A 17,352-nucleotide genomic window follows, 5' to 3' on the forward strand; every position below is an offset into this window, starting at 1 on the left:
CCTCTGAATCGTACTTGTGTTGTTTGTTTGCTAGCGTCATGGCTCTGGGGATCAGGTCAGTCCAACACTTTGGCCCAGACTGTAACATCTCAACAACTACTGGATGGATTGTCACGATAATCTAACTGACTTCACTGATCCCGACGTCTCCACTAACACTACCAGCAGCTGAACACTTTCACCAAACACCAAATTTACTCACTACAAAGCAATAAAGCTGCCTTGTAGTAATATTTTAAAATCCTCTAGATGTCTTGAGCAAAAAATCTGGTACAGACATTCATGGTTCCCAGGTGATTACTCCTTATGACATGTGATTCTTCTAGTGCCACCATGAGAATAAGATTTGAGATTTTGGGTGAATTGTCTTGACAGTTGTTGGATGGATTGCTGAAAGCACCGCTGTACCTAAACACAGCCTCACAGACCTGCTAGCATGGCTGACTGAAAAAATGAATAAATAAATAAATAAATGACTGGATGGTGAGGCTACATCTTATGTTATAGTGAACACATTTGTGCTACAACTCCAATTCCAAAAAAGTTGGGACGTCATGTGAAATGTAAATATAAACAGAATGCAATGATTTGCAAGTCTTTTCTTTTACCTATATTCAGTTGAATCCAGCACAAAGACATTTGATGTTCAGACTGATTAACTTTTTTGTTTTTCATAAATATACATTAACTCTGATTTTGATGCCTGCAACAGGTTACTTTTTTTTCTTTTAAACTGGAGCAACAAAAGACTGGGGAAGTTGTGAAATGGTAACAAAAACAAAACACCTGTTTAGAACATTCCACAGGTAAACAAATTCACTGGTAACAGATTAAAGTATCATTACTGAGAATGAAAGGAGCATCCTCATAAGGCTGAACTGTTCACCAGCATGGAAAGTCACAAGTCACGTTTCTTAATGCAAAGTGGCAAAGTAGCCTACTTAGTGATTTCACCATCTACAATCCAAAATATCAGCAAAAGATTCAGAGAATCTGGAGGAATCTCTGCATATAAGGGATAAGACTAGAGCTGCACCTAACAATTATTTTTTTTTATCTATGAATCCATAGATTATTTTTTCAATTTTTTTTATTGATCTAACTATTATTTTTTTTATTACTCAATTAATATAACAATGAATTTACTGAAAATAACATTTTAAAACTTGTCATACAGTGCAGGGCATTATTCTCCAACAAAAAATACCCCAGTCTTAACTGGTAACCTGTGTTTACAGTCTGATATAGTATATCCAAGTATATCCAAAATAAAATTAATGCAATTAATTAATTCAAGAGAAATGTAGTGCAATCTACATTTAGCAATCCAACAGCAAAATAAATAAAACAATGTAAAATTCAAGTCACTATTAGGAGGAGTAACAAAACAGTTACTCTTTGTTACAGTAACAAACTTCAAATCTAGCAGTCAAACAAAACATCTTACAGTAAAATTAATGCAATTTGAATAAGAGAAATAATTATAACTAGTCCATTCTTTCTGCATCAAAATAGTCCAGCCTTAACTGGGCCTTCAGTCATATCGGTACCTGCTGATATGAGTGCTGTATTTTCATATTTATAAGCTCATATTCCTCTCATTTATGAAGTTATACAAGCTCCTGCACAGCTGACAACCCCATCCTGTAAATGTTTCAAAATAAAATGCATTGTATCAGCAACTGATGGCATTGTGTCCAGATGGCTTTTGTTTTAAAAGGGAATGTATTTCCTCATCTCTGTGACAGAGAGGGACTTTAAACTATGGTATAAAGTGCGAGCGTCATGTGTAAAAAACGGTGAGGCACCGTTTCTCTAGATGTGCTGCAGCTGACATGCAGCCAAGATGCACCTGACAAGCACTGCTTGGGCAAGCAGTGTGCACACTCTAACTTGATACACGAGCGCCTAAACAAAAAACAACGCAATCTGCGCTGCTCACGCTCTCATGACGTGCGCTGCGTGAAATGATGTGTCGACGCACATTACGTGAATTGATGTATTCACGTAATCGATTACATCGATTGCATTGATGCGTCGCCCCAGTCCTAGACAAGACTAAAAACAAAGATTGAATGCCCATGACCTTCGATCCCTCAGGCTGCACTGCATTAAAAGCCAACATGACTGTATAAAGGATATCACTCCATGGGCTCAGGAACACTTTGGAAAACCATTGTCAGTAAACACAGTTCAGACTCTAACATGCAAAGTGAAAGTCAGATATCAACAACATCAAGAAACACTGCTGACTTCTCTGGACCCAAGCTCATCTGAGACAGACTGACACAAAGTGAAAAAGTGCGCCGTGGTCTGATGAGTCCACATTTCAGATTGTTGTTGGAAATCATGGACGTAGTGTTAGTGCACGTGTTTCAACAGCATTGCTTCATCGTAAAAAAGTGCAGCAACTAGACTGACCTGCGGCAGTCCAGACCTGTCTCCCAATGGACATGTGTGGAACATTATGAAGCACAAAATGCGACAACAGAAAATTTGCACTGCTGACACACTGAAGTCATATATCAAGCAAGAATGGGAAAGAATTTTACCACAACAATTAGTGTCCTCAGTTCCTAAATGCTTACTGAGTGTTGTTAAAATAAAAGGTGTTGTTACACAGTGGTGAACATGCTCCTGACCTAACTTTTTGGAACATGCTGCAGACATCAAATTTAGAGTTCTGGGCTGTATTCAAGTGAATATATGACAAAAGATTTGCAAATCATTGCATTCTCTTTTTTATCACATTATATACAAATATTTGGGGGTTGGGGTTGTCCATTGATTGATAAAATGTATCCTCAAAATACGTGACAGACTCAGCAGTATGTCTCTGATATCTGGGTGCCCCTGTTTAACACACAGCAAAGGGTGTGACTGAATGTGAAGCCACATTCAGTGTGCTCTGCTCTGCTTCTGTGTAAGATGAGAACAATGCACCTGAACACTAGCTGCTACATGTTTTAGCACAGTAACAGCAATATGGGTATTATGAGCAACAAAGTTGCCTATCTAGACAGACACTCATTTCACACACAGTGTTTCTTTTTGATGTCTTTAGCCAAACCTGACGGAATAACAGGTGACAGATACTCTGCGTCTGTAGCAACTTATTTTATAACTCTTTATAAGGTGCTTTTATTGACTTATAAAATTTTAAATGGAGCAGCACCTTCTTATTTAACTGATCTGGTCAGACTGTATACACCGTCTCGTGCTCTCCGCTCTCAAGGATCTAGCCTGCTGATGGTGCCGAAAGTCAGGAAAAAGACTGTTGGTGAGCGAGCCTTTTCTTTCCGAGCACCAACACTTTGGAACAGTCTTCCTCTGGACATAAGACAGGCATGCTCTCTGGATGTTTTTAAAACGAAGCTGAAGACCCACTTTTTTATTTGCTATATGTCCTGATTTGTTCTTACTGTGTTAATGTTTTTATAGTTTTAGATTTATGTTTTATTGATTGATTTTATTAGCTGTACAGCACTTTGACTGAAAGCGCTTTATAAATAAAGTTATTATTATTATTATTATTATTATTATTATTATTATTATTATTATTATTATTATTATTATTATTATTATTATTATTATTATTATCATGTACCTGCAACTGGGTGATGAAACCTATGTGAAACAAGTACAGAGAGGGGGGACAAATGGTATTTTTCCACTCAGGTTCTACAGAAATTAGACCCTTGCGCCTTTTGTTCCTTGAAGACGAAACCATTGACCTTTTTTTTAACTGTCTGTTTCTCAAATAATTTTGGTCCAGTATTCACAACTGGCTGTCATTAAAAATTGATAATATACCACCATTTAGTTACTTAGACATAATGTATTTCAAAGACAGCCTGGAGGAAATCATTTCTGACACAGTTAATCTTGTTATTATTTTGGGTAAATATCACATTCATACATGTAAGTGGAAAGGTTGTACTCCCTCTTTCATTGCATTTATAAATAACTTTGCCAACTACTTCAACTCATTAACACAGTTGGAAAAATTGAGCTGAAAAGTCAATAAACTGTGTACATGTACAGTTGTGCTCATAAGTTTACATACCCTGGCAGAATTTGTGATTTTTTGGCCATTTTTCAGAGAATATGAATGATAATACAAAAACTTTTCTTTCATTCATGGTTAGTGGCTGGGTTAAGCCATTTATTATCAAACTATTGTGTTTGCTCTTTTTAAATCATAATGATATCAGAAACTACCCAAATGACCCTGATCAAAAGTTTACATACCCTGGAGGTTTTGGCCTGATAACATACACACAAGTTGTTACACACGGGTTTAAATGGCTACTAAAGTTAACTATCCTCACCTGTGATCTGTTTGCTTGTAATTAGTGTGTGTGTGTATAAAAGGTCAGTGAGTTTCTGGGCTCCTGACAGACCCCTGCATGTTTCATCCAGTGCTGCACTGACGTTGCTGGATTGCGAGCCATGGGGAGAGCAAAAGAACTATCAAAAGATCTGCAGGAGAAGGTAGTTGAACTTTATAAAACAGAAGAAGGATACAAAAAGATATCCAAGGAATTGAGAATGCCAATCAGCAGTGTTCAAACTCTAATTAAGAAGTGGAAAATGAGGGGTTCTGTTGAAACCAAGCCACGGTCAGGTAGACCAACAAAAATTGCAGCCACAAAATTGTTCGGGATGCAAAGAAAAACCCACAAATAACTTTAGCTGACATACAGGACTCTGAAAAAAAGTGGTGTGGCTGTTTCAAGATGCACAATAAAGAGGCACATGAAGAAAAATGGGCTGCATGGTCAAGTCGCCAGAAGAAAGCTATTACTACGCCAATGTCACAAAGCAGCCCGCTTACAATACACCAAACAGCACAGAGACAAGCCTCAAAACTTCTGGAACAAAGTTATTTGGAGTGATGAGACCAAAGTGGAACTTTATAGACACAATCATAAGCACTACATTTGGGGAGGAGTCAACAAGGCCTATGATGAAAAGTTCACCATTCCTGCTGTGAAACATGGAGGTGGATTGCTGATGTTTTGGGGATGTGTGAGCTACAAAGGCACAAGGAACTTGGTCAAAATTGATGTAAAGATGAATGCAGCATGTTATCAGAAAATACTAGAGGAAAATTTGCACTCATCAGCCCAGAAGCTGCGCATGGGATGTACTTGGACATTCCAACATGACAATGATCCAAAACACAAGGCCAAGTCGACCTGTCATTGGCTACTGCAGAAAAAAGTGAAGGTTCTGGAGTGGCCATCTCAGTCTCCTGACCTCAATATCATTGTGCCACTTTGGGGAGATCTTAAACATGCAGTTCATGCAAGACAGCACAAGAGTTTACAGCAACCGGGGGCTGTTTGCCAGGACGAATGGGCAGCTTTACCATCTGAGAAAATAAAGTGCCGCATCCACAACTACCACAAAAGACTTCAAGCTGTCATTGATGTTAAAGGGGGCAATACATGGTATTAAGAACTATGGTATGTAAACTTTTGATCAGGGTCATTTGGGTAGTTTCTGTTGTCATTATGATTTCAAAAGAGCAAACACAATAGTTTGATAATAAATGGCTTCCACGAGTGAAAGAAAAGTTTTTGTATTATCATTTATATTCTTTGAAAAATGGCCAAAAAATCACAAATTCTGCCAGTGTATGTAAACTTATGAGCACAACTGTATATCCAAGCCCTTGTTTTACCCCTTTGTCTTTTTTGTGCTCCTTATTTTGTTTACCTGACTGTTTTCCTCTTTTTTATTGCCTTTTGTTAAAAATAAATTTTATTCTTTGATTTTCCAATATACTGCCACATCTTGTTTTTTCTTTACTTTTTTCTGTATCTGACTGTATTGCAGCTCCATATCCACTAATCCACTAATACTGCAAAACTGTATTCTTTGTATTTGTTTAGGTATTCCCTGACTTGCTCTGTAAATTCTCTCATATTGAATAAAGTTTTAAAAAATGTTCTACAGATATAACTATTAGCTTTCTACAAACTTATTAAAAACACATATTCACTGAGGCTCACCTTATTGAAGCCCTGCAGCCCTCCATGCAGTGCGTTGGGTCCATTATTGATATCCAGTTTGTACTCTTTTCCTTCCACAACAAAACGTCCCAGTGCAATCCTGTTGGCCACGCGGCCGACCGTAGCTCCATGGTACCGTTTATCTGACACATATCCTGACAACACAACACAACACAACACAACACAACACAACACAACACAACACAACACAACACAACACAGGTTATTCTTCTTCACCTTCACCAAAGTGATACCATGCCTATGTTCACCTCACTTGTTCTGTCTGAGCTCTTTCCTAAACATACTATTCTTACATCAAATGTCAGTTTATATACTGTTACTATAAATAGGGATGTCCCGATCACGTTTATTTGCACCCGATCCAATCCAAAACTTTTCAGTTTCCCCTAGGTTGACTGTTTTTTCCTGTGGGACAGCTTCCTACAGCTCCTTTTCCAACCAATAAAGAAAACTTAATTCCCCATACATTTCCTATGTACTGTATTCATCTATAGCTCACTTATTCATTCATTCATTCATCTATTCTTTAATCAAGGTTAGCCTTGTAGAGCCAGGAGGAGTATCTCCTCTCTGACAGACAAATTGGATCAAAGCCTGTCCTCCTGTGGTGAGTCCTGTGCTGCTTTTCAGGGAATGCATTTGCAGCAGAAGAGCTGTTAGTGTTCTGGGTGTACTTTGACTAGCAGCAGGCTAATGTTGCCTCACCAATGATGCTAGTTTCATGTTGTCTGCATCTAGAAAATGCAGATATATTCACCTGCTTTTCCAACGGTTGGGGTCGACATGCCTCCGTTGATGATGTACTTGTTGGCTTTTAGACTATCGGTCTTTGTCAGGTGGTGTATCACTTGCAAAAGTCGCAGTACTTTGCAATATACTTAAAGTAACACGTGTAGAATCTCTCCTCCTCTCCACTTTACTCTCTGCCTGAATTTAAATGACAACTAAATAACTATATAACACCTAAATAAAACATGTTAAAATCCTAAACTGCAGTTTTTTCAAAGGTAGCCATACCTTTATCCTCTCTGTATGCGCTGGATCTGAGGCAGGTCTAAATTTTTTCAAATTGTATGAAGAAATTCAGGTAAGAAAATATTGATGAATCCCAGATTTGTACATCAAACTTTTTTTTTACACAGGGTTTAAACACAGATTTGTGGGTACAAACTGTCTGAGGCCCATTATCTGTACTGTAACAGTCCTGTCAGGTGTGGACAGGGTCAACATGGCACCTCTGCTTAGTGGCGATCCTGTATCCCCAAAAGCCATCACTTCCCTGATTTTTGAACCCATCAATGTATGTTACATGTTTTATGTCAGAAAGATTTAATTAATTGTCTGACTCAAGATATTGTGATGATGCGGTCTTCACTCCCAGTGTGCATCTATCTCTGATCCAGGTTCACCTTACAGCTGTAAAACACATTTGTGTGGTATTAACAAGGCGTCATACCATAGGAGGTACAACATATGGATAGTAACTGTCAATACATGATGAGAGTCCCTACGTGATGTGGGGCGCGCATGTGTGAAATGGTCCGCATTCTTGGACAGCTAGCATTTTTTACTTTTTGATTTGTTCAGTGCATGATAAACAATAATGGTTTACTATGACGGATGGATCATTACAATAACAAGGTTATGCTGATATGAAATATTGAAATGATCACATTATTACATAAACTGCAGTGATTACTAAGTCAAATTGACTTGGGCATGTATAAAAGTAGGCTACATATTTTAATGTAACAGACAACAGCTGACAATTCTATATATTTGGTGAGCTGATGGGGACAGTTGCAACAAGTTTTTGCAACCCTCCCCTTCCTCGGAACATCATGTGCGATGGACGACGCACCCCCACTTACCCCCACTATTCTAAGGTGAGGTAAAAATATTGGAAATACAGGCGCTGACATCTAATGAGGGTGATGTCATTGGGAGCCCTGCATCTGCACAGTAGCGATTACCGCAGTGGGGGAGTTCCTGCCGAAACACCCATCCGAACAATCACGAACAGCTCCATTAAATGCAAGCACACGGATTGGCTGTCACAGCTGTCAATCACGGTGGAAAAGCCCCCTTTTTCATTTTTTAATAACTCACTAAAACCAAACTTATCATTAAAAAAAACAGTTGAACAAACATCAGGGTGATGAGAACTACCTTGGCCTATGTCCATTCACTAACATGGAGAGGCAGGTCTTAGGACCTGTACTGCAGTCAGACACCAGAGGGTGGTGCAGATCGAAAAACTTCACCTTAGGGGAGCTGTCATGCGGTCCATCTTTATATAGTCTATGTGCTTGACACACTGACCTGGACACATGCCAACTATGTAAACAAAACAGTGATTGTCAGTTTTATTTTTTCATACAAAACGCAAGGACAATATGACAAAAATACAGCTGCTTTTTAATAAGTGCAGCAGCAGATGCTATATGTGTCTTCTGTCTCGCTGGTCGGGGAGAGGGTCTAACTCTATGAGTGTTATCATGCTAGCATGTTTCTGACTGGAAGAATAAGAACTGTCCCCACAGTCTCCCCGACACTGCAGTTCTATGATAAGAGAATTTTCCCTATGATCTGTTAATGTGTGGGTTAACCCGGTAAACTGACCGCAGAAAACAACAAACACCATTTTCAATTATTCTCTAAATCTGAAATCTAACTATTTCACTGACTTTGGATCTTTTTATGCAGTCTGTGTGAAGAAAAAGAATTATTTTCCTACCTTCCACATCATCATAGCCGAGGACTATGTCTTCCATCTGTCCATTCTTCCCTCTGCTGCACACAGACCTGATGATGGCACCCAGGGTGAGAACCTCCACCCGCACCTGGGGGGACTGGAGGACCCACAGGTCCACAGTGCCCTGGCCAGCCACCTCTCCCCACTGCTGATGGCTCACCTCAGTCATCCTGGACCTGATAACAACAAGCACAGAGGTGTAGACAGTGAGAGGAAGTTACTTATGAAAGATAACATGTTACAGATTACTAATTACTAATTTACTGTAACTGAAATACTTTAATTAGTTACATGTTACTGGTTCCTCTCCAACACAGAGTAAAGTAACCCTACACAGCATCATGATGTGTGTTTTTTTCTCAAATTAGCCTCCATCCTATAATTACAATTACAGGTTATACTGAGGAATGTTCTGTTTAGTTTAGTTTATTCACACATCATCAACATAAGATACAGTATATATACAGTAGACATGGTCACAATGACTGGATGTGTTAAAGGGTCACCCCAAGGAAGCTATTTAAAGCTTTTGATAGGGGGCCCAATTTCCTACAAATAAAGTGGTTACAGACAAGATACTGGCCAGATATCCTTTGAGTACTACAGCATACAAACAGGCATATAACAGACACACAACAGATATCCCAGCATTCTGGTTACATTACTGTAAATTAGTAGGTACAATCAAGATATAATAGCAAATTTATGCAACACTGATGGAGAAAGATCTATGATCAGTAAGTTAATCATACAGTGACAGGAGTTGCATTTTTAGCTTTTTCTTGAAGATGAAGATGGGATGTGACATTTTTAGCTTCAAGCTCATTCCAAATCTGCAGTCCTCTGCACATAATACTACAGCTGGTACGTTTTAACCTTTGTTTTTTCCCAGTAATTTGGCTTTTACTCCAGTTTATGGATGAGTTTGTGTACAACTTGGTACATTATACAAGCATTCTGGAGGTAATTATACTCAGCAAGCCTTAGAAGATTGTAACGGTTTAAAAGTATTCTAGTAGGAGAATTAAACTGCGACCATGATAAGATGCGTATGACTTTCTTTTGGAGAATTTCTAGCTTTTTTAGGCGAGTTAGACATATGTTACACCATATGATATTGCAGTAATATAGATAAGGCTCAAATAAAGTTCTACATAGGGTGAGAAGTGCAGAGAGTGGAAGAAAATGTTTCAACTTAAAAAACAAAGCAGCATATTTAGACAGTTTCTTTGTTAGATCATCAATATGACATGTGAAATTAGGAAAATCATCAATGAGGATCCCCAGGAACTTTGTTGAGCTGACTCTTACAATATTCTGTTTATTTTACAATATTCTGTTTATTTTGGTACAAATTTGCTTGGTGTCATTTTTTTGTTGGAATGGAATACAATGTAGTTTGTTTTGCTGATACTGAGAGAAGGTTTGTTGCACCTAAACCAGGTTTCTATTTTCACAAACGCACTATTTATGATTTGTTGAAGTTCATTTGGATTCTTGTGGGCAAAAAACAGGTTTGTGTCACTGGCAAATAACACTTTATTTAGTACAGACGACAAATTATTCAAGTCATTTATATACAAAATGAAGAGAAGTGGCCTTAAAATGGAACTCTGGGGGACCCCATGATTGATGGATTTGTATTATGATTTGTGGTCGTTTACATGAACATATTGGTGTCTTCCAAACAGATAACTACTAAACCAGTCAAGCGCTAGGCCTCTGATACCATAGTATTGCAATTTAGGATGTTAAGCTTAATGGTATCAAATGCTTTAGATAAATCCAAGAAAATGTCAATACCATTGCCTGGAGATTTCATCAGCTCCTGCTGAATTTGAACTGTTCATATTCATAATGATTTAACAAACTTCATCACAATCACTTGTCTTCAGGAAGAAAGAGTTCAGGTAGTTACCGGGCACCCCGAGGTTGGTATAATATTTTTTATTATTATTGTTTGGGTTTTTTATGTAGTGTTTATATAGTTTATTATTTGTGCTTAATAGATTTGAATATGCCCTTAGAGAGCCATGGATTTTGAATGGTTGTACTGCATATGACAGTATTCTAAGGAATGGTCCTCTGAATGGAGTCTGTCATTTCTTTAGTCAGAGTGTCAAATGCAGCATCAGCATCACTACAATTGTAGATTCTGTTCCATGCCTTGGCCCGCAAGTCCTCATTCAGACGTTGTATGGTTTCTTCATTAAGTATTTTTGTTTTTATTTTATGATGTGTAAGTGAAGGCCTAACAGCAAGGTCAACAAATAACACAATAGGGAAATGATCAGAAATCTCAGAGAGTATGACTCCAGATACCAGTGTAGAATTCCGAATGTTTGTGATGAAGTTATCAATAATGGACTTAGTAGAGTGAGTGATTCTGGTATAAGTATTAATGGTAGGGAAGAAGGAAGAGGAGTGTAGCGTATTTATAAAGTCATTTTAACTGCATCATCCCTTGAGATGTCAACGTTGAAGTTTCCGAGGAGAATACAAATTTTATTTTTATTGTTAATAGAGAATAAAGTTTCCTCCAGTTTTGTCATAAAAACATTAAAGTCTGTGTCTGGGGAACGATAGATCACACCTACAATAAGATTTTTTCCATTTTTAACACTTATCTCAAAAAAAGAGAGAGTCAGTGTGATTGTCTGCTATGACAATATCATCACAAACACTCAAATTATGTGCGAGGGATATATATAGACAGATGGTAAACGGTTTATATCCATCAAGGTTTAAGATACCTGTATATGATCGTTCAACCAAGTTTCACTACAACCAATTACATCAAAGCTGCAGCCTGTGTTGGTAAGCAGAGTAACTAAATCATTATGATGTTTACTCAAGCTCCTGATGTTTAAGTGCAAAAGAGAATAATTATTTTATTTATTAAGCATGTTAGTTGCTCAGGAGTATACTGACTACAGTTTATATTCCCATCATAGCCATTACATTGTGTCACATCCTCTCTTCTTCAATAGATTCATTGAAGACCATATGCAGGGTAGCTGGTGTAGTTTACTGGGATCACACAGCAAAGATACATACTTGGAAGCACGAACAGATACATCCCCTTATCCACTCGGAAAACGGCCAGACAGACACACAGACATGTACACGCACACTCAGATACACAAAGACACTCTGCTGACATTACCCACTGTATTGTCACAGAGCAGAGATACAAACATAATTGTCAGTCAAACAAGCAGAATTTAGGCCGACTCCCAAGCCTAAATGCGAACAGAGATGAGAAGGGGAGGAAGAAAGAAGAGCGAGAGCGAGAAAAAAAAGAAAGAAGTCGTTCACCGTCTTCCAGGTTCAACAGTTGTCATGACAACGGGGACGCGTTGGTGACGCCATAATCACGCGTCTGTATTTACACGACCGGGTAGGGAGCGTGCTGGAGCCTCGGTGGTTCCTCCTGAGGTTCAGAAGTAATGTTTTCATCCCCTCCACTTAGCCCATATGTGATTTGAGGAATCCTTCACAGTTTGCCATCGATGTAAAATTTATCAATGAACGGACGAATATCCTTTTTACTTTTTCTCGCCTCTCACTGATAGAGTAGTTGGTTCCTTTTAGCTCTTTGCCCCTGGATATGATGGCGTACTTCATCTTTGAGTCGGTAACTTTGGCCACAATGGGACGGGGCCTCCTCTGTTAGTCGGCTTTGGTCCATCCGAGGCGATGGATGGCGAGAAGCGCAAAACTCCGGCTTCATTATTAACTCATCGACTACGAATGTCTTTAAAAGTTCATCAGATTTCTGATGAGTTTCGTTTTTTGCTTCTGCGAATCCGTGTATAATGGCATTAGCCATGTCTTAAATCCAGTTTGATTTAAGTTCTGTCAATCACTGCTCCAACTAAATTTAACAGCATAATTGGAAAATTTGGAACAACTCAGCACTTAATGCGCACGGCCATGTTGTTAAGTTAAATATCATTTAAAGCTAAAGTGTAGTTTATTGACTCTGTGAGTCTTTAAACGTGTCTGTGAACTTACACCATATGTACAGACACTTTATTAAACCATAAAAACAGCAGCAACACACGCGCGCGCACGCACACACACACACACACACACACACACACACAAACTTCTGCGAGAAGACTGCCTCTATGTTAGCTGCATGCTAACTGCTGTTAATTCTACAGCAGCTAACATTTCTCTACAATTAGTGAACATGACTAATGTAGCGAAAAGTCATCTGAAGCATGAATCTCACCTGAAGTTAACACACTCTCTGGACTCTGGACTCTGGACTTAACTCTTGTCTATGGATGTTTTGTCATGTTTACATCCGGCTTCCCATCCGCCCCCCGCCGCTCCTCTTCTTCGTTGGTTTTTCGTGGCGGTTTGAATCCAAAATGTCGCATTACTGCCTCCTGCCTCTTACCGCCTCTTACTTGATTGAAATGGTGCATTTTACGTCTTTAGGACTTAATGTTTTTAATAATGGCTATTAAAAATGCGTTCTGAAAAGTCAACATGTCCATGTTACCGGCTTTACAGCCAACAGCAAAGGTGTGTTGTAAAATGGTATAAATGATGATTATGATACAAAAATATCCATTACTACAGCTGGCACAAAGCCTGTGTCAGGGACTCCAGAGTTACATGCGCGTTTACGCAGTAGAGTCCCGCGTGTCCTGTGCGCGTTCTGGAGAAATACCGAATTCCAAATCTTGATTGGGAAAATGGGGCATTAACTTCGTAAGGACTTGCTTCAGAGGGTGGTGCACTTCCTGGGGCCTGGGGGCCTGGTCGCTCTGGGCAGCATTGGGCTGTTGTTTTTCACTTCTACGCATGCTCTATGGGCCAATAGATCCGGGTATTTTACACTTTTCTAAACCCGGAAAAAGAGTTTTCTTTTCATCTGCCACTGAGCAGCTCTCATAGGAATTTAAGAAAATTAAGCCTGTCTGGGGAAAAACTAAATGAACTGTCAGCCTTACAACTTGACTTGGACAGAATTTATGAGGAAAAGGTTAGAGGAGCATTTGTTAGATCCCGAAGGATGTGGCTAGAACAAGGTGAAAAGTGCACCGAATATTTCTTTAATCTGGAAAAAAGGAACTTTGAGTTATCCTCTCTATGTAAACTGAACATTAATGATCAAGTATGTGAAGATGAAAAATACATCTCCCAGCATGTTGCTGATTTTTACCAGAAACTATATGCGGCTGATATTGAAAATGAAGGCAGCATTGATTTATTTTTGCAAGATATTAAAAAGGACATTAAATGTATTGATGACAGCTTTAAAACTGTGTGTGACAGGAGGGTTAGCTTAACAGAGGTACAAAAATGTATTGACTCCCTAAAAGAAAATAAATCTCCCAGTAATGATGGGCTAATATGTGAATTTTTATAAAGAATTAAGGAAATATTAGCCCCATTTTTAGTTGCTGTTATGAAGAAGCCATAGTCAAAGAACAACCTCCTGCCAACTCTCCGTCAAGGTCTGATTAAGTTGATTCCTAAACCAAAAAAAAGATTAATTGAGTATTGAGAATTGGAGACCTATTAGTTTGCTGAATAAAAAATATTATATAAAAATATTTGCCATGGTATTTGCGAAGAGATTAAAATCTGGACTGGATGACATTATTGACGAAGAACAATCTGGTTTTATGCCTGGAAGAAATATATGTAATAATATACGATTAATATTAGATATGATTGATTATAATGAATATATATGAGATGAGAGTTTCATTTTATTTGTTGATTTTTATAAGGCATTTGATACAATAGGTCACCAATTTATGCTTAAAACTATGAAATGTTTTGGTTTTGGAAGTCACTTTATGAAGGCGGTTAAAACTTTGTATAGGGGTTGTAACAGCTCTGTTAAGCTAGCCCACGGGGAGGGTAATAAGACAGGGATGTCCTCTGAATTCCTTCTTGTTCCTCCTGGTAACCCAAATCATGGCTGTGCATATCAAAAAAAGTCTTATGCCAAGGTATAAAAGCCTTGAAGAGAGAATTTAAATTAGCTCAATTGGCTGATGATACTACTGTTTTTATATCTAACAGGTACGAGGTGGTTAAAGCAGTTAATTGTATTGAGGAGTTCTCTGCTGTGTCAGGTCTAACAATGAATTTAAACAAATCTGTGTGATTACCACGAAATGCATGTGATCGATCTGAAGCGAACGGTATTCCTGTGAAGAACAGAGTTACATATTTAGGTGTTGTTATTGATAAAAATGAAAAACTTCGCATTGACTTACTTTGACCCCATAGTTGAACAAATAAAAAAATTCAACATGTGGCTGATGAGTACGGAAGCCCTAAGCGGACGTGTTTTTTTTTTTTTTACAAGCCGTTTTCTCGATATAACGAGATATTATCTCGTTATAACAAGATATTATCTCGTTATCTCGAGAAAACGGAGTTTGTTTTCCCGAGATATTATCTCGTTATCTCGAGAAAACGAACTTTGTTTTTTGGTTTGTTTTTTTAAACTTTATTGAATGAATGTCAGAAGAAGAAGTGGCGGGTGGATGATGTGACAGCAGGTGCCGTGCGGTGTTCAGCGTGGACAAATGCGTGCAGGTTCTCGCCCCTGCACGTACCAAAAAGCACCGGAGCAACAGTATAATAATCTAGTTATGATTACTGATGAATTTGGGTGATGTGTTCCTGTAATAATCATCTTACCTTGCGCATTTGTCCGCGCTGAACACCGCACGGCACCTGCTGTCACATCATCCACCCGCCACTTCTTCTTCTGACGTGCATCTTACCTTGCAAATGCGCAAGGTAAGATGATTATTACAGGAACACATCACCCAAATTCATCAGTAATCATAACTAGATTATTATACTGTTGCTCCGGTGCTTTTTGGTACGTGTAGGGGCGAGAACCTGCATGCACTTGTCCGCGCTGGCACGGCACCTGCTGTCACATCATCCACCCCACTTCTTCTTCTGATGTTCATTCAATAAAGTTGAAAAAAACAAACCAAAAAACAAAGTTCGTTTTCTCGAGATAACGACTTAATATCTCAGGAAAACAAACTCTAATATCTTGTTATAACGAGATAATATCTCGTTATCTCGAGAAAACGGCTTGTAAAAAAAACAACTTCCGTGATGAGATCTCTCACTGAATGGCAGGGTTTTACTTTCTAAAGTGGAGGGGATATCTTGAGCTGTATATGTTATATTTGTTTGGAGGACCAGATCTCATTACCTACGGAAAGACATTTTATGTAACTTGAGAGGGGACGGTGGTCTGGAGGTATTAAGTTTTGAAACATTAAATAATACTTTCAAAGTTAAATGGTTAATTAACTTAATCAAAGAAAAAGACAACATATGGAATACATTCCCAAAACACATATTTAACTCAATTGTTGGTCTGAAATTTCTGTTAGAGTGTGATTATAAGATTGATAAATTACCTGTTAAATTAGCCAGTATTGCTGGCCTGGAAAATGGTGTACAAGCATAACTTTTCTCAAACAAGATACTTCATTTGGAATACCAAGAATATTCAATATAAGAACAAATCATTATACTATAAAAATGGGTTGAGAATGGCATTTTTTTAAGTTCAGCAACTGGTGAATGCTAAGGGACAGCTACTAAGGTATGGCGAATTCCTTGATAAATTTAGAGTACGAATTACCCCAAAAGAATACGCAGTGGTCTTTGATGCTATACCAAGGAGTGTACTGCAGCTGATTAGAGGATCAACTGTGTTTAGGACAGAGCCACCCAGTAATACGTTGTTTCTCAGAGGAATTGATATTAATGAGAACAAATGCTCAAATAAATCCGGAGCCTCATGCTGACTGTAACTGTACCCTCAGCAAAAGTCTTTTGGACATCAATGTATGGAGATACTGACTGGGGGAAAATTTGGTTAATTGGGAATAAATTTTGTTTGAATAATAAAGTTAAAGAGGTTTCGTTTAAAATAATGCACAAAATATATCCAGCAAAGAAAACCTTAGAGAGGTTTAATATTGATATTGAGTATTCTTTTGTTTTCTGTGAATCTGAGGAAGAAACCACTTGCCATCTGTTTTATCACTGTATGTATGCTAAGATCTTCTAGAGGGATGTGCAAAATGACATTAACAGGAGAACTGGACACGTACTCAACTTAAAAGAAAAAGATATTTTTATTTGTTTTGAAGAAAATCAAAAAGAAAAAGACTTTTTTTTGTACAGCTACTGCTTTTTCTAGGAAGATTTCACATTCATAAGAAAAAATGGACCGACTCCAAACCCAGCTTTGATCACTTTCTAAATGAACTGAAGCAAAATTACATTATTATTAATGGTCTTAAAAGCAAGAAGGCTCTGAAAACTGGCTCCGTCTTGGAAAAATACTATAAAACTTGATGAATGCATACATATTATCATGTATGTGTTTTTTTGTTGTTGTTGTTTTCCTTTTCTTTATTTCTTTTCTCTTCTCTCTGTGTTGTGTTTTTTCTTCTTCTTCTCTCTCTAACCCCATGGCTGTAACAATGGTTATTATGTATGCGGTAAATTGTTAATAAAAAAAAAAAAAGCTCTCAT

At 38.1% G+C, this 17,352-nt stretch overlaps 1 protein-coding gene across 1 annotated transcript in view; it reads right to left on the reverse strand.

The window, feature by feature from the left end:
• Positions 1-13,173, reverse strand: part of galm (galactose mutarotase) — a 29,655-nt gene extending 16,482 nt beyond the window's left edge. The window contains exons 1-3 of the mRNA XM_042502123.2: positions 13,037-13,173; positions 8,779-8,972; positions 6,021-6,175 (exon numbers count right to left, since the gene is read on the reverse strand). Coding sequence (XP_042358057.2) covers positions 6,021-6,175; positions 8,779-8,965 — 342 coding nt within the window. The 5' untranslated portion in view covers positions 8,966-8,972; positions 13,037-13,173. The remainder of the gene's footprint in view (positions 1-6,020; positions 6,176-8,778; positions 8,973-13,036) is intronic.
• Between the last annotated feature and the right edge of the window lie 4,179 nt (positions 13,174-17,352).

The sequence above is a fragment of the Plectropomus leopardus genome, chromosome 13, assembly GCF_026936395.1.
Source record: "Plectropomus leopardus strain MGB_pleo_1.0 chromosome 13, ASM2693639v1, whole genome shotgun sequence".
NCBI classification, from domain to species: domain Eukaryota; kingdom Metazoa; phylum Chordata; class Actinopteri; order Perciformes; family Serranidae; genus Plectropomus; species Plectropomus leopardus.